General features: G+C 37.6%; 2 protein-coding genes across 28 annotated transcripts in view; one reads left to right on the top strand and one right to left on the bottom strand.

Moving 5' to 3' along the window:
• ECHDC1 (ethylmalonyl-CoA decarboxylase 1) overlaps window positions 1-11,862 on the top strand; it is a 27,442-nt gene extending 15,580 nt beyond the window's left edge. For 6 of the 11 annotated variants that reach the window (XM_081141215.1, XM_081141218.1, XM_081141217.1 and 3 more), the window contains 2 exons: window positions 61-141; window positions 3,013-3,882. In XM_081141215.1, coding sequence (XP_080997341.1) covers window positions 61-141; window positions 3,013-3,421 — 490 coding nt within the window. In that variant the 3' untranslated portion in view covers window positions 3,422-3,882. Of the gene's footprint in view, window positions 1-60; window positions 142-3,012; window positions 3,889-4,093; window positions 4,302-11,105 lie in introns of those variants that run through there. The other 5 variants (XM_081141211.1, XM_081141213.1, XM_081141210.1 and 2 more) reach the window with 5 other exon arrangements.
• Window positions 5,160-20,579, bottom strand: RNF146 (ring finger protein 146). Of its 17 annotated transcripts, XM_081141192.1 has the most exons (7): window positions 20,476-20,538; window positions 18,390-18,500; window positions 17,460-17,641; window positions 15,211-15,312; window positions 11,636-11,836; window positions 8,897-9,024; window positions 5,160-6,899 (listed from the first exon to the last, which is right to left on the bottom strand). In XM_081141192.1, exon 7 carries the CDS (start codon window positions 6,896-6,898, stop codon window positions 5,822-5,824), a length of 1,077 nt encoding a protein of 358 aa, XP_080997318.1. In that variant the 5' UTR covers window position 6,899; window positions 8,897-9,024; window positions 11,636-11,836; window positions 15,211-15,312; window positions 17,460-17,641; window positions 18,390-18,500; window positions 20,476-20,538; the 3' UTR covers window positions 5,160-5,821. The 17 variants fall into 17 exon arrangements, with proteins under 17 accessions (XP_080997318.1, XP_080997319.1, XP_080997328.1 ...); XM_081141193.1 differs by lacking the exon at window positions 18,390-18,500 and having other exon boundaries at window positions 15,211-15,317; window positions 20,476-20,561; XM_081141202.1 differs by lacking the exon at window positions 11,636-11,836 and having other exon boundaries at window positions 15,211-15,317; window positions 20,476-20,540.

Raw genomic sequence — 20,579 nt, 5'->3', positions numbered from 1 at the left:
TATTTGTAGATTAATATTGAAATTAAAAATGTTAACATTCATTTTTCCTTCAATATACAGACTTCCTTTAATAAGTGTTGCTCTGGTTCAAGGCTGGGCATTGGGTGGAGGAGCAGAATTTATTACGGCCTGTGATTTCAGGTAGGATGAAAATCTCATTCCTTCCTGCACGGATATAATTAACATATGCTCAAATTTTTTTCACCTGAATGTAAATATTTTATATAATAATAAACAGGAAAATCAATGGGCAAATTTTGTTGTTAATCATTAAAGTAGATAATTTTAGTCAGTTGAGCTAACTGTACCATTACTTTATTACCAAGCATTCAGAAAGTTAACAAAATGACTAAATAAATCAAATCCATTTTAGCAAAATACCTGGGGAGAGAAGCCAAGGAAACACATGGAGCAATACAAAGAAAAGTAAAAAACTAAAAAAAAAAAAAAAAATGGAGAGAGACTGCTGTAGTAGTCATCCTCTTAACCAGTAAAAATACATTTTCTTATCTTTACTGTGATTTATAGTAACTGGACTGATTAGGGAATCAAGTTATTTGGGACCAATAACCCTTGAATCCCTAGAATTCTTTTTAGTATGGGATAGCTATGCTTTATAGGAATGGCATCTTGTAGAACCTAATGCTTCACATGTGCCTGAAACCGTGTTCTCAGTTACCATTCCTAAGACCTACTAGCTTAGCTCTAAGGAGAACCAGTACAATGTTTTCGATCTGTACAGATTTACACACTTGAGCCTCTTTAGAGTATGAAAGGTAGTGTATATAACATAATTGGAAATAAAATGGAAAAAACGGTAGAGCTCAGGCACTGGAGACAGAGAGACTTAGTTTCAATCCCAGTTTGCCACTTTTATTTGACTTGAAACATCCATGTAGTAACAATGAGTGTATCCACATTTCATTACTTTCCTCATTTCCCCTCATACAAGGTGTCACAGGATATTTTAAACATTGCCAATAGTAATTACACGAATAAACATTCAGAAGATACTTATAATTGTTTTTACTTGTCAAAATAAGTGTGTTTAATATGGTTTTATAAATTGAGTCTGCTGTAAGTCTTCAAAATTTTAACATTTAGGCCCTCCAGTTTTCTATGTAGATTAATAGATTATATTTTGCAATAAATGTACCTTTACATTACAGGTGGTACCAGGTAACTGCATATAAACTCTAGAAGTAATCCTATAAGGTTTATCAGGAAGCAGTTTCTATCTTTGGATATATCTTGTCGATGGACATTTTCTTCATAAAGTATGGTTATATTAATTTTTAGATTACTAAAGAGTTTTGTGAAAGGTTACATGTTTCTCTCATTGTTAGAATAAACTACCTGTGTTCTCTTGTCACTAATACATTTTTGGTCATATTAACTAACGTATATTAAATGTATATCAGTACGCAAACACACCCTAGGTATATGATATATAATGAATGGAGGTCACAGTTTAATCACAACAGGTATTTTTACAAAGGTTCCCCCAGGATTTGTTAGAGTTGTAAAATATAATTCAGAAAGACATACCTCACCTTGTAAAATGTGGCAAAGGAAAAAAACGTGCTATAAAGATGATGATCAGGATTCTTCATTAGAAGCAAAGAATTCCAAATATAAATGTGCTTATAGAGATAACTTTTGTTGTCATAAGTTCATCTCCACTATCCCAGCATCTAGGGCTTTAATCAACTTCTTTGTTCAGCTGATTCTAAATGAATTTATTTCTGACATAATCCTTTTCTGTATTGTAGGAATAGCTCTGAGCTAACATTTGTTTCAATTCCAGGTTGTAATTTAGAACTGTGATATATTACGTTTATTCTGTGAAAAGCTATTTTATAGGATTGTGTTCAGTGTTAACTATTCATATCTCTAAGACTATTTGGCATTATTTTTGTAATTTCTATTCTTCATTTTTGACATTGTTTTCTGTTTATTATAACAAGACAGTACCCCTCTCAAATTTGGGACTAGGTTCAGATTCTTAGGAGACTTGTTTTTTCTTCCTTCCAATTTAAAAATTATGTATTGAAAACTATTTTCATGGCTATTTGTCTCTAAAAGCAATTGTTCATAATTAAGGAAAATTTGCCTTTGTAGGAATTCACAGCTGTGAAGAGAAATTCTTTCCCAGTGGTTTAATAACTAGGCTTTTGCCTGGCCAGCCCAGTGGTTGAGCTTTGACCCATGCACCAAGAGGTTGCTGGTTCGATTCCTGGGGGAGCTGCGGGTGGGTAGGGCACGTAGGAGGCAGCTGGTCGATGTTCCTCTCATGGATGTTTCTATTTCTCCCTTCTTCATCTCCCTTCCTCCCTCTCTAAAAAATCAATTAAAAAAAATTAGACTTTTGTGAGAATTCTGTACTGGAATATTTGTTCTGATTAAAGGGTCAAAGACTAAGAGTCTGTTCTTGGTGCTAATAGAACCAAACCACCTGCAGCTGAGCCACACCAGCCAGGGCCCATTTTATTTTTCTGTGAAGAATAATACCACCACCATTATATTCAGTGTCTTTCTCTAACAGGAATGTAAACTGACATTGGTAGTGCTTAGTAAATATTTGCTGGGAGACTGGATAGATACTGGGTTAAAAAACAATTTTTCTTTTCCTGAGGACTACTGACCCTAACTATGCATATCGACCCTATGGTATGCACCTAACATTTCATGCTCCTGTATGTTCACTTAACCTAGATTTTCTTATTAGACTACTACTTACTTTAGAGATACACTCTGGGCTTTTAGAAATAAAGACTAGATTCTAAGCAAGCACAACAAAAATGTTGACATTGTTTTTAAAGGGAAGTGTTAAGTACTGTGAATAAATTGAATGCTATACTTAGCCAGATTTTTTGAACATTGTTTTTAATATAACACATCTATCTATGAAGACCTATGTAGATTTCAGATCAGGTCATGAATGGTTAGTACTTTATGATTAAAGCATATGTACTTAGTTACAATTAAGTTTTTTTCTTTTCTCTTTTGCAGATTAATGACTCGAGAAAGTGAGATCAGATTTGTTCACAAGAAGATGGGTTTAGTACCAAGCTGGGGCGGTGCTACCCGGCTGGCTGGAATTATTGGCAGTAGACAAGCTCTCAAAGTGTTAAGTGGGGCCCTCAAACTGGATTCAGAACTAGCTTTAAACCTAGGAATGGTCGATGAGGTCTTGAAGTCTTCAGATGAAACTGAATGTCTCAAAGAGGCACAAGAGTGGCTAAAACAGTTTACTGAAGGGCCACTGGAAGTAATTAGAGCTTTGAAAAAATCAGTTTCTTCAGGCAAAGAGCTTTGTTTCCAGGAGGCACTACAGACGGAAAGAGATCTTGTAGGAACACTTTGGGGTGGACCTGCAAATTTGGAGGCTATTGCTAGCAAAGGTAAATTTTGTAAATAGTTGTTTTTAAGTGTGATGTACTCCAGTGATTAATATATAGAAAAGTTAAATATTAAACATGTCAGAATTATGTTGAAGGGTACCAGTAGTATTTGGGTGTTTTTAATAATTTTTTGAATACATAAACTTATTGGCATAGTTGTCAGTATACTGTAGTCCCCCCCCCTTACCTGCAGAGGGTAGGTTCCATGACCCCCAGTAGATACCTGAAACTGGATAGTACTGAACCCTCTGTATACTGTTTTCCTTTACTTACATACCTGTGATCAAGTTTAAACAATTATAATATATTGTAATAAAAGTTATGTGAATGTAGTCTCTTTTTCAAAATATTTTATTGTACTATATTCACCTTTGCACTTATACGAAGCACTTTATTGCCTCTCTTTGGCATATCCAAATTGCCAGCATCATTATTTTGGCATTTTGGAGCCATTAAGTAAAATAAAGTTTATTTGAACACCAGTACTCTGATCCTATGAGTCTGATAACAGACGGCTCTTAAGTGACCAACAGGTGGGTGGAGTACACAGTACAGATACACTGGACAAAGGGACTCAAGTCCTGGGCAGGATGGAGCAGGACAGTTCGAGATTTCATCATGATACTAAGAACGGCGTGCAATTTAAAACTTAAGGCTTATATCTGGAATTTTCTATTTAATATTTTCAGACTGCAGTTAACTGGATAACTGAAACCTCAGAAAGTGAAAGCGCAGATATGGGTAAGGGGAGGAAACTACTGTATGTGGGTATTTACCAAGTATATCTGGAACATTTGGCTAAAATATACAATACTTTTGATTTAAAAATTATTACCAATTCCGATAATGGTTCTTAGGTTATAACCAAAGCCAGGTTTTTAAAAGGAAAAACTACACAAAACCTATTCTTGGTGTTATTTTTCTTGTCTGTATTCTCTTACCTGGAAATAATTTACTTTAAAAAAATTAATGAAATTTGAAGTTAAAGAGCAGTGGAGACAAGAAAGGGTATGATCATCTTCTGCTCTAAGCAGCTCAAGTAAAGAAGTCATGGGGAATGGCCCCTTTTAAAAATAAAGGTGCTCCCCATCTCACCCCCCTACAAACTTGGAGCCCTATTTATTTGATCTAATAACTAGTTCTGTTTTGGCCATTTATTTGTGTGCCCTGGAATTTACTGTTTATGTAGTAAACAAAGTTTAACTTTATATCAAAACTGCCTAAGACTTTAAAGGGACTCAGAAGCATTCTGTAACCTACATTTCTATTTTTTTCCTGAAAAGTAGCTAGCCTTTCTTCTTTTCTTTTAAAACTAAATTTAATGAAACTACACAATTCAAACTCATGATTACCCCACTAATAGACTTACTTCCTACCTTGCCACAGGTTATACATTTCCTGTAAAGTAAATTTGTGTCTACTAATATTGTTTACAAGTAAGTCTACCATTTAATTTAATTCAGATGAGTATTAGACCACTAATGAAGACTGGCAAGACAAATATAAAATACTTATGGTCTCTACTATCAGTTATTGAGGAAATTTATCTCACCAGCTTTAGTTCTATTTCCATATGTATTTATTCCATGCACACTGCTTGCAGATTCTGTTTAAATACTATGAAAAAAAGCAGACTCCTTTGAACAGGTGACTTAATTAAGCTGAATACCACCAATTGAAACCATACTTTTAGCGACCTTTGGCTACAAATGTCAAAATGTTTCCCTCCCCTTTCCAGACTCAAGAGACAAATGATTTTTGATAAACTCTAGTGTTTATTAAATTATAAATTTTGTAACCAAAGAAAACTGCAGAGCAAGAGAAACTTCAAACTACAAGGACTACATAGCAAAGTCTATGGGAACGCAATGAATGTGTTACAGACAAGATTATGAAACATAAGTTATTAGGTGTTTTCTTTACATTTCCATTTCAGTAACTTTACTATTAAGTAGTTTTGTTTATTTTAAAATCCCAAATTCACATGTATTCTCACATTAAGCTTCCTGTTAAAATTGATACCAGACATCTCATAGGTGCCAAATTTTAGTAATGGTTTTATGTCAATCCATGCAGAAAATTAACACAAAATCCAAGTCAGATGGGACCATTAATGCACAGGTAATACACACACGCTGGCCAAAGGAACAGAAGAAATTTTTTAAAACTCTAAAATAAACAGACCTCAAGAAAACTGGGTTATTATTAAACAGCTCTCAACTATTAACACCCAAGTTCCTTATATTAAATAAATTTCTCAGCAGAGACATGTTAGACATTTTAATTACAGGTCTATCCTTCCTATACCCCTTTTCCCACCCCAACTCCCAAAATGTACTACTAGGGATGAGTATGTTATGTGGGCAGAAATTTACAGATAACCATTTTAACCTTGAGCATGGAACTGAAGACTTGATTTAAACTTCAGTTACTGTGCACTGTCCATCAGGCCTTCTAGATCTGACACTGGCACTCACTGTTCCACCCCCTGCTAGTGATCCACCAGTTCCTGACTGATCTGATTGATCAGATACTGTCTGGTTTGCACTGGGAACCAAAAGTCTCTGTTGGGTCAAGGACTGTTGTGCAACAAGCGCTGATACATCCTCACTCTCACTACTGGCGTCTGATTCAGTTTCTTCAGTGGAGGTGTCTGGTGCTGGTACCCTGCCTAAAGATGGTAACTCACGATCTTCTCCTTCCCCCCTATGACTCCTTTCAGTCAGGCTGTCTCCACTGAGTTGTAAATGAGCAAAAGAGTCTTCCAGAGAAGTGTTTGCATCCGGGGATGGTGTTGCAGGGCTTGTTAACTGAACATCCACTGACGTCAGGGGCCTTACAGACGAAGACACTACAGGCTGAACGGCAGCTCCACTCTGTGCTGATCCATTGTCCGCACCATCAGCAGAGCTCTCTCTCGCTAGGTTTACGGTACTAGCATCACAGTCCAGCCTAAGCCCGGCTACTCCCTTCTTTGGTATATCTATTATATCCCGCTTAATCTTCCTGCGACGTCCATGTTCATTTCGCCTATATTGAACCATATTTTCAAGATCAGCAACATACAGAAACCCGGCAATTAACATCTCAGTGCTCTTTTTACCTTTGGAAAAAGCATCTTCCAGTTCCCTACTGGTGCGTTCATCATACTGCCACCACCCGTTTCTTCCTTCATAATACCATGCATAGTCACCATTTCCTCTACTCGCTGCCTTGAGCTCTTCTGGTGACAGTAAGGTTGGCTTGTCAAGGAAATCCTCAGGAATTTCTTGTCGACAGAGGGCACATCGCTTTCCAAGCCACGAAGCTCCCTTTACACACAGATAGCAGAAAACATGCTTACAAGGCAGACTGACTGGGTGAACACACGTCTGCAGACAAATGGCACATTCAGGGACAGTTAGAGAAGGTGCAGTATTAGAACAGGACTCATTTGCTTTCCTGTTTGTAGGAAGCATGTTTATTGAGTGATCAATTTCACCACAGCCAGCCATCCTAAGAAAATGAAAGAAAATACATACATTAAGATTATGTTTTAAGTCTTATCTGAATTCAACAATTCAGAAAAAACTTATTAAGCACCTATTATATGCAAGTTGTATACTAGACAATGAATGGGAATACAAATATGAAAATATAGGAAAAAACTAACGTGTAGAAAAATCTTTGGTTTGTACATCACTGACTTTTACTTGTGGAGGGGAGGTGGGGCAATCAGGCACACAATTAAGCCCAAAATAAATAAATACAACTAAGGTACAGATAGGTTTTAAATAAATATTCTATTCAGTCACAGCCGTTGTAAGATAGAACTACATGCAAAGATTTTAAAATGTACCATCCATTCTAGACTGACTGACAATCAATCTGGAAAGTAGAGAACCAGAAAATGGCTGGAAGTAATTCAGATGACAATTACAGAAAATGTTGACTTTGTAACCTTTTAGTTACTGTCAATTTTGCAAATACTACCATGACAATATACTTTCGGTACTTGGCAAATAAACCATATGAAATTAAGACTAAGGCTGAAATCCCAGAAGTTCCCTATCCCTGCTGTAATCTGGAGACACTGGTTAAACCAGTCATTCCATTCCCTATCCATGAAACACTCTTTTAATGACCTCTTTCTGTTCTTGTGACCCTTTCCTAAGCTACATGCTCTTCTTGCTGTACTCTTTCAAGATGTCCTCATGTATTCTCATGGCTTCAACGGCTACCTATATACAAATGATGCAAAAATTGGTATCATCAGCCCACGTCTCTTTTCAGCCTAGATCTATATTCCTAATTGCCAATTTTAGATCTCTTCGTGGAAGTCTTGAAGGCACAAAAACTAAACTCAAGATCTGTTTCCTCCTTATTTACTCCTTAAAAGCACCCCCAAAAGGAGGGAGGTTTGTTTAAAATAGTAAATCAGTAAGTCATTTCTAAATTTAAAGAGAACAAAATTGGAGTTGAAGGATAAGGTTTCCAATTGGCTGCTGCCGTTTTTCTTTGAAAAATAAAGGTTTAAAAAACAAAACACCCCCACAGTAATACCACCATCCACCTGCTTTTTCAAGTTAGAAATCCACAACTGAAACTGCCCTTCTCCCATCCAAAACATAAGTCTTACCAATTTTATCTCCTAAATCATCTACTATCCATCCCTACACTTCCCTAGCTACCAAGTAAACACTGTTCTTTTACTGTGTATGTCTTTTAATATGGTCAACCTTGCCCCTTGTTTAACAAGTTGTTAGGATAAAGACCAGGATCTATATGCCCTGTATGGCCTGGCCCCCACCTCCCATGCCAGCCTCATTTCACATGAAACTTCTGCTGGACCAGCCTTCCAGCCACACTGGCTACTTTCCCTAATCACTTTTCTCTATATGGAACATTTCCTCACTTCCTGCCTCATGCCCTCCATGGGCAAACTACTACCCATCTTGTATCCCTTTTGACAAAGCCCCCATGACTAGTTCAAACCATCCTAACTTACTCCCATGTGCTTCTCATTCTAGCACTTACCAGAATTGTAATTTTTTTAACGTCAGTTTTCCCCATAGGTACGTGAGCTTTATAAGGGCAGAGAATAGGTCACTTTTGGCACAGGAGATGGTGGATACAGAACGCTCAAATATTTGCTAAGAAAAAAGGATGTTTTTCCAAAGAAGAATATGAATACGTCATATTATAAAATAGGTTTGGAGGTTTTATTTTATTTTAAATATTAATTTAAACCAGTTGACTGATAAATACTTTTTAAAGCATTTACTTATACATATCTTAATGTGTAAAAATTCTGTCAGTGCCCTGAAGCAGCATACTGACGACTATACAATGAAAAATTGCAGAAGACCAAGGGAGAAAGGATAACTTGAATCAAGGCAGCTGTTATACAGTGAAACCAATACTAGATAATAAATCTAAAAACCGGAGTGTGTTAGTCTATTACTTATATACTCTTAGGCACTCAGTCAAACCCTTCGTCTAAATTTCCTTACCTGCATATCAGAGTTTATAAAACATAGGTGAGAGTGGCCAAAAAAAATGCTTTGTAATCACTAATGCTCCACAAATGTTACAATCATGTAAGACCAAGGGAGAAAATGACATGAATATTGAAGTTGCCCTGAAGAGGAAAGAGAGAGAAAAAAAAAAAAAATACAAGGTTTGTCAAACTAGATGTATGAAGCTTAAATACTGGCATGAAAGTTGGAACTTCTGCCTTATTGATTCAGATAAACACTTATTACACAACGACTACGTATTGTGTACAATGCTGAGTATTGATAGATCTAAAGATGAGTAAGACACATTCTATAAAATAAGCAAACATACATGCAAGCAAGCAGATATTCCCAATATGATTTGATTCTTGCAATAATCAAAATGTGTTAGATACTTATTAAAAGTAATAATGATGAAAGAAGAAAGATGACAGGATGGGTGCAGAGGAGGCTGGGAGTAGAGGAGATTCAAAGCAGGGACACGTGCAATGCACTGAGTCAAATAACCAATGCAACAGCAGGAGATGAACCTGCAAGGTAATCAGAAGCCAGACTGAAAAATTTAAAAAAGTAAAGCCTAGCAAAATGTAAACGAAACATCTAACATGTAACTTGGACAAATGCCATACTTTTAAAAAATACATAATCCCAAACTCTGCTGTATTTGTTTTAAGTAAAATTGACCCACCAAAATCAATTTTCTATCAGATATAGTTAGCTTATCAACAAAAAGGAAAGTTTTCAACCTAAAAACATTACCCTCTACTCTGCTTAGTATGTTCAATGTCTTATATGACCCTTATTCTTATATGTATGGATAATCATGTAAAAACTAAAAAAAGCAATTTCAACCATCCCAGGGGAAGGCATGAACTGTAAAAGTACCACATTTGGAAAGGCACAACAATTCTGTTTGGGCAGATATTCTTATTAGAATGAAGTTAAGTTGGACAAATTTCAAACGAACAGCAGACAGCTGAAGCTTCATTATTTCACCTGAAGTACTTGCAGCTACCAATTTGCCATAGCAGGTTTTAAATTCTGATTCTGTTTAGTCCACTAAGTATACTGTTAATCTAACTAAGAAATGGAGAGAAAACTTAGTAAATACCACTTACATAATTCTGGATGAGACACGTAACAGTGGACAAGATAAAACTAAGATATAGGACAAGATCAAGACAAAGCAACCCAAACCACAAGGCAGCCTATAAAACATAAGACATACCAAAGTTCTTCGTATTACCATTTTAACCTACCCTACAAAGTCTCTACTTCACATAGTTTGAATGATCTTCAAATAGGTCAGAGGATCCCGTGCACAGAGGGTCATACCAATATGTAAATAAATGCTTTGCCCCCCTCTTTTGGAGAGCAAGGGTTTGGTAGAGTTAATGCTAATCAAATAGAGGTATTCCCTAACAAATAAGTGTCTTAGGAAACTCGAGAGGTTGTTCAATAAAGGGAATCTACTTCCTGGTTACTCAATTAAGAATAATTTACTATGTAGAAATTGGAGTAAAGTTAATCCAACTCTGCTAAAGAACAGAATAAATACATCACTCATTTTCAAAGACTTTTTTACTAACTGAATTTATAATGAGACAACTTAAGCATAAATCCCATTCTTCTTTTTCCCAAAGAAGACATAAAGGAATGTGGACAGTTAGGGGAAATGTCTAAACACTCAGATTTTGTTCAATCTTGAAGACATCTAGTCAAAAGAAAGGTAAAACTATAAATGAAAAAGGTCTTTAGCTTTCACAGTATTGAAGAACTTTTTAGACAGCAATAAAAATTTCAAATATTAAAAACCGTACTTTTAAAGTCTGGACTCAGAATCTAATTATAAACACAAAAAGGGAACAAAGAATAAGTTAACATACTACCTTTCGGTAAGTACAATGCTATCAAAAAAGAATGTTATCATTGTTTCCTAAACTTTGACTATTTTTCAAAGAAAAAAATTCCTCAAATCTTTAGCCCTCCTAGAATAAAGAGTCTGAAGTTTAAGTTAAACATAAAACTTTAATATTGTTGAGTGTCTCGGAATGCTGTGTTTAATCTTTTGTGTTTGTTGATGCATATTTTTATTAAGGTACAACTACTAACATTTATTGTATAATATGTGCCAGGTACTTTTTAAAACACCTTACATCTAACCCTCCTATAAAATGGATCTAATATTTTCCTTATTTTTCAGATAAGGCAACTGAGACACAGAAAGCTCAGGTGATAGCTCAAAGCCACAGACTCAGTTCCTAAATGATCAAGCCAGTTTCAAATCCAGGTGGTCTGACTTCACAGTCTGCACTCTTAACTGCTACGGAGATGGCCTCCAAAATAATTATGACTACCCAAACAGAAGAACCACCATCGATAATTTTAGGAAAGGTAAAGCTTCAAAAAGTTATTAAGAAATTTCACAGACTGATAAAAGAGTGAAATTTATATTACCTGCTTCAAGAGCTCTTCTGTCACTGTAAGTATTTCTCTTTATTCCCTTACAATTTTGAACAGAGAAAGTACTTGAGCATCGAAAATGCCCATGGCACTAGGAAGGAGATGCATAACACTTGCCATTAAAGTGTAGGGGCAGATAAGTTAATGAATACATGCATTACTTATTAGTTTTATGACAGGCATAACAGATACCAGGCAGCACAAAAGGAGGAATGGTAACTAGCAGGGAGGGGATAAATACATTCTGAATGGATGAAGTGTACTATGCACCAAGTGCTGCATGCCTAGCCGGCATGGCTCCGCGGTTGAGCATCTACCGATGATCCAGGAGACTGCCGTTCGATTCCCTGTCGGGGCACATGCCTGGGTTGTGGGCTCGATCCCCAGTGGGGAGTGTGCAGGAGGCAGCTGATCGATGATTCTCTCATCACTGATGTTTCTCTCTCTCTCTCTCCCTCTCCTTTCCTCTCTCTGAAATCAATAAAGACATATTTTTTAAAAAAAGGTGCTGCAAAGACCTTGTACATTATGATATCTTAAACATTCTAAATACCAATGGTTCTTAAACATTTTTAGGTCACAGCCTTATTATGAATTTGATGAAATCTTACATATAATTTCAAGGGTTTCCAGAATATCTATAAAAGCTGGTCCACTAGAACCCCTAAGGAGGCAAGAGGAATTCACTGAAAGGTTTTCTGTTATAACTGATAGTCATTTTAGTAATTTATCAAGGTCACTTGGATAGCAGTTTGGAGAAAGAGTTGGTGGCATGGTGCAAATACCTGGATTACTCATTCCTTATAGTAATCCAAGTAGAAGATAATGGGAGGGAGGTTGCAGATGTAAGGTTCCAACCATAGAATACGAACAATACGAAGGAAATGGAAATAAAACCTTTGGTTACTGATGGGTGGTAGTACTATCCATTAAGATACAGAATTTGAAGAGAGTTCTGTCTTAGATATAATGACTGAGATAATTATAAAGCCACCAGATGAAGATAGGAAGATGAAAGCTGAATTTACTGGACATACTCCAAAGAAATCTAAGCTGAAAGAAGTCTGATGAGTCACCAATACATATATGGTTCTTGAAGATATGGATATGGATGAATGCCCAAATTAAACCTGTAGAGAGTAGACAAAAGGGCCAATCACAGAACCTTGGATCACCCCAGCATCTGTGAGAGGCAAAGCGGAATGCAAAGGATGTAAGAGATGGCTACAGAGGGACAGGAATAAAGACCACCGCCACCAGGGGAGACTCTTGCAAACAAGGATCAAGTAAGGAGAGGACTTATGAAAGTTACTCTTCAACTCATGAAAATTTCTACTCCTGTAGTGAAATATAGGGCGCATAAGTTGTGAGTACCATATACTGATTAGCTATTTTGATTTCCCAGAGACAATGAAGCCTACTATCAGTAACTTTTTACTCAGCCAAGACATATTATTTTAACTATTCCCACACAGGCTATTACAAAACTCCTCTAACTTCTTAGTTAAGAGATATCCTGGATTCCCTTATCATTAAGAAATTAGATGAGAATGAATTCTCAAGTTTATCTTTATTTTCACTCTAATTTATCATCATTCCTCTTGGCTCAGGACAGGGCACTGCTAGTTGTTTTCCAAGATAACCTCTCAATTTCTGGTGTTAGAACCATCCCAATTCCTCCAAAATTTTGAGCAATATTCTCTATCCCTATATTTCAAAATCAACTAACATGATAAGTCTAATGACCTCTTTCAGTCTGAATCTATATGATCATATTGCTGTGAATATTATTAACCATGGAATCTTTTTCTAAAAGTTTTACTCTTCATTTTCATGATGGTGCTCTCTCCCAATTCTCCTTTCTTTCATTTTTTTCTAGCTTCTCTAGCTTCCCTTAAATACCAGTATTCCTCACAAAGGGTTTGTGGGCGGCCCTGTTTTCACACTACATTCTACTGTATATTTCAGGCAATCTACTGTATATTTCAAACTTATATATATATTTACACTACTCCCAAAATCTAATATGCAGAACCATTCCACCTAAGACCTATATTTTCAATTCTGTATTCAAAGTCTACCTCAATATTTTCTAGCCATGTGAAATCGAACGTAACTAAGAACGAAATGATTTGCTCCCTTATACTGTATCTTCTTCCTTTGATCTTTACCTTATGTAAAACTTGGAACCATCCTCATTGTTTCTTATTTCTTGGCCACTTCTCTCTTCTATGACTGAAACTTCTTTATAATGTGTTTTTCTCACTGCCAAAGCCTGTGACCCAAATTTTGCTCCTGGACACACACTTGTACAAAATACTAACCTCCCTAACTTCAGCCTTTTCTCCCTCTCATCTTTTCTCAGTTCAATAATTTCCAATTATGTCTTCTCCCTACTCAATCTTTAATAGTTTTCTATTGCCTACATAATCTAATCCAAATTCCTAAGCACTGGCTTAAGTACACTGACACAGCCTTTAGAGTAAAACAGACTGACTTAAAATCGTGGTTCTGCATTTATTCTCACTATGTTGACCAAAACAGCATTTCCCAAACTTCTCTAAAGGTAAGAATTATTTGGAAATTTGGACTCATCTGGGTTAGTCTACAAACCTGTGTTTTGTTTAATAAGTGCCCCAACAGGATTAACTCAGAAATTTGGTAAACACTGACAAATAACCTAATTCTGTTTCTTCATTAGTGAACGAGGCTATCTTTCACAATGACCAAATTCAATAATCCAAGTAAAATACCAAGCACGAACCTGGCGATATAGTAGTGTACTAAACAAACACTCATACCCCTTACTAACTTTAAGAGTCTTTTTCTTCCACCCCACTTTCCCACTTAGGATTGCTTCCTGACTTCCCTAAGATGCTTTGATGTTTAGGCCACTGTGCCCCTCCTCATTCCCTTGGCTTGAAAAATATTTGCTAATTTTCTAATTGTTAAAATTCTATTCATTGTTTAAGATCAAGACAAAAGTTCTTCTATTCACTCTGAACCCTTCAGATGGAATAAATCCTCTCAGTTCCAAAAACATTTCATTGCTACCTCAATATGGCATTTCTTCTACTATTTAATACTTAATTTTATATGCATCTCACTTACTAGACCATAGTCTAGTTCCTTGACAGCCGGCACCTAGACTATCTGAATTATAGGATTAAAAAATAGACAGATAACATATGAATAGAATTAAATAAAAGACTATATTTGCCCAAATTATAAAGAAAAAAATGCTTACTGGTTTCATTTTTTATGAAATTCTCAACACTAAGAATGATATGGTCACACTTTTCATGAGTATACATAATCAAAGCATCATATTGGAAGAGACTAAATGATAGGAAAATAACTATAAAACTGGGGATTAGAGTGAATTCAATATGAATTAAAATGAATTAATGTACAACTTTTAAAAAAATTCAATTTAGTGAAACAAGTTTTTAGTAACTAATGTTTTATGACTCATAAGTCCCTCTTATTTATAAAAGCTGATACTGTCTACCTAGCTTGGTTATTTAAATAAATAAATTGCTATGTAAAGAGAAAGTAGAACCTAGAAGAAACTGAAGATCTTTCCAAGATCTCAGACTTCTAAGAGCAAATTATTTCTCTTCACTTTCACTTTTTTAGGGAGACTTTCCTCTATGAGATTTTTGGAAATCTACATTAGCAATAATTTAATGTAAATAAAATTACTAACTCAAGAAAACATCTAAAAATCAATATAAAATGCTCATATTGTATTAATTAGAAATGACAGATATTTGATTTATTGCATTCTACACCAGTATGCTTAATTTACTGTACCTCTGGAAAAACCATGATGCCATACTTACATTTCTATTACAGATCTCACAGATGCTTGCCACAAAAATGAAACATCATCTTCACTACTGGTCAGCCAGTTTGTAGTATTTTCTCTTTAAGGCTGCTTCATCCTGTGCTGCAAAAGAAAAAATTTCAACATCGATCAACAAATTATTAAATTACGTATGATCCTTTCATTTAACATAATTCAGTGGCAAATTTCATCTTACAAGTGAAAAAATTTCAAGACAAGGATGCCTGATTTCACCACTGCTATTCAACATCATACTAGAAGCTCTAGCCGGAGCAATTAGAATTGAAAAGACATTAAAAGGCATACAAATTGCTAAGAAAGATGTTAAACTACTTCTATTTTGCAGAGATAGTAAAACTATCTCTATCCTCTATATAGAAAATCCCAAAGAATCTGCAAGAAAGCTACTAGAACTAGTAAACAAATTCAGCAGCAGGTTGTAAGTTCAGGGCACAAAAAAGTTTTCTTTCTATATCTAGCAGTCAACAATTCAAAAAGGAATTCAAGAAAGCAATTCCATTTATAATAATATCCAAAAGAATAAAATACCCAGGAATCAACTTCACCAAGGAGATGAAAGACTTGTACAATGACAACTATAAAACACTGCTGGAAGAAATGAAAGAGCTAATAAATGGACTGATAACCTGCATTCATGAATTGGAAGACTATGAAGATGACAATACTACTCAAAATGATGTCTAGATTCAACATTTTCTTATAGAAATTCCAGCAGCCTTTTTTTTTTGCAGAAATGGAAAAGCCAATTTTCAAATTCAAATGGAATTGTGCCTGGCCGGGCGTGGCTCAGCGGTTGAGCGTCTACCTGGGATCCAGGCGATTGCGGTTCGATTCCGGGTCAGGGCACATGCCCGGGTTGCGGGCTGCAGCCGATCAATGACTCTCTCATCATTGATGTTTCTATCTCTCTCTCTCCCTCTCCTTTCCTCTCTCTGAAATCAATAAAGACATATTTAAAAAAAAAACAAAACAAAAAACAAATGGAATTGTGAGGGGCCCTAAATAGCCAAACAATCTTGAAAAAGAACAACAAAGCTGGAGAACTCACATTTCTGGATTTCAAAATTTACTACAAAGCTACAGTAATCAAGACAATGTGGTATTGGCTTAACAATAGACAAATGCAGCAATAAAAGAGAATCCAGAAACAAACCCATTTATCTATGGCCAACTGATTTTCAAAAAGCGTGCCAAGTACTTTCAATGGGGAAAGAATTGTCTCAACAAATGCTGGGACAAGTGAATTTCCACATGCAAAAAAAAAAAAAAAAGAGACTTCACACCATATACAAAATTAACTCAAAATGGATCAATAACCCTAATATAAGAGGTAAAACCATACAAGTCTTAGTAGAAAACATAGGGGTAAATCTCCATAATCTTCTATTTGGCAATGGATTTCTAGTTGTGATACCAAAAGCATGAGCAACAAAAGAAAAAATAGATAAATTGAACTTCATCAGAATTAAAACTTTTGGGCATCAAAGGACATTGTCAAGCAAGTAAAATGACAACCTACAGAATGGGAGACAATTTTTATCAATCAAGCCTCTGAAAAGGGCTTAATCTCCAGAATACATAAAGAACTCCAATTTTCCAATTACTAACAGCTAATGTTTAACAAAATAGTTTTTACTCTTTGATTACTCAAAATACATAAAAGATACTGAAGACAGACCATCCTCCCTCAACCCTAAAAGATTTTTAAGGGTGGAAGTCTCTGAGGAAGGAATGTTACAGCATAGTAAAAGCTAGGAAAACTCCAGAACAAGCAGAATAGGGAAACTGAGACAAATAGTTAAACAGCAGTTTGTGGCCACCTAGTAAATGCTATCTTCCCTAAACCAAGGACACTGAAGGGTTTGCAATTCTCCTCCCCAGCCAGAAGGTAGATAGCTTCAACCACCCTACTCAGGGAGACAGCAGAAATCCAATTAGTGCCATTTGCTAACCACACCCAAAGACAAGTGAAGTTAAGAGAATAAACCTCATTTTGATATGTCAGCATAAAGCTGATGAATATTCTACTGATCCTCCCCTAAGGCCTCCCCCTAAATGCCCAGGCTATAAAACCCCTGAAAATAAAGGCCTCCAATGCATGTGCGCTCCCCCACTCCCTCCCTCCCGGAGCACGCCAGTGCCCTTTCCTTCTCCCCTCCAAGGGGACCCCATGAGACCTGCAAACAGGGGAGCAATGGGCAGCGGCAGCTTGCCCGGGCTTACCCCCTGAACCTCCAAGGTCCCGGAATCTTGTCTCCAACACTCCACCATTCCCCCCTTTTCTCTGACTTCCCAGTGAGCCAGAGCAGCCCAGCCTAGGCTCTCCTGTTGCTTCTTCTATGCCCTTCCTTGTTTCATTGTCTGAGTATATTTTTGCTGCGGCCAATAAATTCTTGCTTGCTTTTCTACAAAAAAACAAAAACAAAACAGGAAATATTCTGTATAAAAGCTATCAATGACAGAAAAGAAAAATACTTCAAACCTTCAAACTCAAAAAAATACAAGGACCAGTAAAAGAAGGAATAAGATGGGCTGTAATTTAGCATACACATCTTTGTATTTCTTAAGAGTCCCAAACTGAGATGTAACTAAATGCCCTAATGTTTCCATTTTTAGCTTTCCCTCTCATCCCCTTAAAACTCAGCTTACAGAAGGCGCATGAAAACTCATTTCAACTACATGGGGATCCAATACTTTATTGTAAAGAATTATTTCCCTTATTGCATAGCAATTCCCTTAAAAAACATTACTAGATAGCTATCTACAGCTTTCACAATCTTCATACTCAAGCATTAAACCTTTACATTTTCACCCCAAAAATGTGAACTTTGCATTTTAACAAAACATGAAATGTGAATGTGAACAAATATTGTCTTTTAATCATATCAAACAGAAGTTTCACAGCCTGCAATTATTTTGTAAATAATAAAGGCTCTGCTGCTAATTATCTGTGAGACACTGGTCAAGTAATAACTCTCGTGTCTTATTTCACCCTACTCTATACTTCTGTAATTCTAAATTCTAAATACTTTAATTAACAGTCATTTAACAACAGGTTTTGTTTTAATTAACCCAAAAGGTAATAAGCTATGAACACTAAATAGTCCACAATAAGCACAAGTGGTTGCAATGTTAACAAGATGGTTTTCATACCCACAAATATTGCTCCTAATTCAGCATGTTGTTTCACAAATTCAGGTTACTTGGGCACAGTCAGAAGCCAGACAAGAGAATGGAAAAGGTTCACCATCTTCTGTTACTACACTGGGAAAAAAACATTCAAATTCCAACTAACCCTGTGTCAGATGTTTCATGCTAGTAAATGGCTAATACATACTATTGCCTAAACACATCAATATCGTGAAAAGTAAAGATTTAATACTATCTTTTTCCCCTAATGAGTCAGGAAATCACTTTTGAATTATTAAAAAAAATTTGCCCCATTCTTCTGAGAATTCAAGTTGGTGGACAGATGACACATCTCCATTTCTTTATTACTTCATCTTCTCTAATGACCAGCTTTTTAAAGCATAATTTTCCTGATTAGACCACCACCACCATTTTAACAACCAATACACAACAAAAACCTTCAAGTGTCTACCATTATTTTCATTTTGCCCACAACTTACAGTTCTAAATCAAAGACTGGGCTTAATAAAATGCTCCAATTTAAGACACACAAGGCTAAACCAAACACATCCAAAACCTATTTCTAAGTGGCTTTCACTCTTCCGTTTTCTCTTTAAAATGAGACTGACTTGACCTATTTTCATGTGTTTTTAGAACACCCAGGCACTCATCACAAACAATATTTGCTGGTCACAAAAACATCAAAGCCAACATCTTAAGTCTTATTTGTGCGGGCCATTTTTTTCATGTGTCCTATACATATATACACCACGTCTTTAAAAAAAAAAATCTAAATATAGATTCATTTATTAAAAAGTCTCAAGTCTCCAAATTCTGTAATTATATACTACTTTCAACGCCAATTTATACTTTCACATGCTATTTAAAAAGTAAACACACTGGGATGGGAGCAACTGAAATGTCAATCATACAAAGACAAAGCGTTTTCTAACATTTCTTGGCCTTCTTGTCCCCTCAATTCGTTTCATTACAAAAATATTAAACACAATGTATGTACTTTCGAAAACTTGCGAAATAACGCTCCCTAAAATGGCATTTAGGGAAAAGAAAATACGAAAACGGATACCGAGGGGGAAAAAAGATCTAGTTGCCAGAATGTGTGTGTAAACTCAATACGGTTTCGCAGCCTGCCTCTAGACGCCTATGGAAAATAAAACAGCGACAACAATGGGAGACCCGAACCCTTTCGGCCGGGATGGGGGGTAGGGGAGAGAACCCCGCACCCAGCAACCACAAGAACAAAGCAACAGCCTCCGCTTTTAAGATGCACTGAGGTTTTTCGGAGGCTCAGCCGGTACTGAGATCGCTCTTCGTCGTCCCGATGCTTTAAGAATCATCAAAACAACTTAGACTCTGCAGCGCTGGGTTTGAGCAGGCCGAGGTGGAGGGCCTGCCCTCCGCGCTGGGAAGACCCCGACACTGAGCAGGGGGAGGCGGGGAAGGAGAAAGCAGCAGCCAGAGACGCTCCGGAAAAAGGCAAAATGCAGGGACTGGACGCCCTGGCTGCGATCTGACCCAAGGCCCGGGCAGAGGCCTCCGCACGGGACTCGGGCAGCAGGACACCCCCCAAGCCATCGCCGCCCCTGTATCTAGAGGTCAGAAGGACCCCGGGCAGAGGCCTGACACCACCGCCGAGGGGAGACGAGAGGGACCCGGCTGGCACCAAGCGCGGCGACGAGGACCCGGCGGAAGAGGCTGTGCAGTAATGGCCGCGGCTCCGCCTTTCGCACCCCGGCCGTGACCGGCTCCGACCGTCGCCCAGGACGGGGGCTGCGGCGGTGGCCGGCAACGCGGAGTCCTCGCGGTCCCGTCGCCTGCGGCAGCAGCCACGGCGGGGGCGGCGGGAAGGGCTGCTCTGCCGCGTCCCATCCCGCCTCGCGGTGGACAGCCGCGGCCCAAGGGCGTCCCCCGCTACGTACCGGCCCCTGACCCCGCCGCCGGCCCTCTCAGGCCCGGCGCCTCCGCAGGGCCGACCCGCAGCGCGTCGCGGCCGAGGGGACGCCGCGGGCCATCACGCCTCGCCCCCAGTTAGGACCCCGAGGGGCTCCCTTTCCCCCTGCCCCCGCGAGGACCTAGGCCCGACGCCCACCTCTCCGGCCACAGCCGCGGCCGCCTCGCAGTCTTTTCTCCTCGGCCTGAGCCCGCAGCGGCCGGGGACGCGCGCGGCCGTCACGTGACCGCCCGTCGCGTCGC

Source organism: Miniopterus schreibersii (genome assembly GCF_964146895.1).
Source record: "Miniopterus schreibersii genome assembly, chromosome: 6".
NCBI lineage: Eukaryota > Metazoa > Chordata > Mammalia > Chiroptera > Miniopteridae > Miniopterus > Miniopterus schreibersii.
Note: the sequence above shows the minus strand (reverse complement) of the source record. Positions and strands in the feature narration are given on the sequence as shown.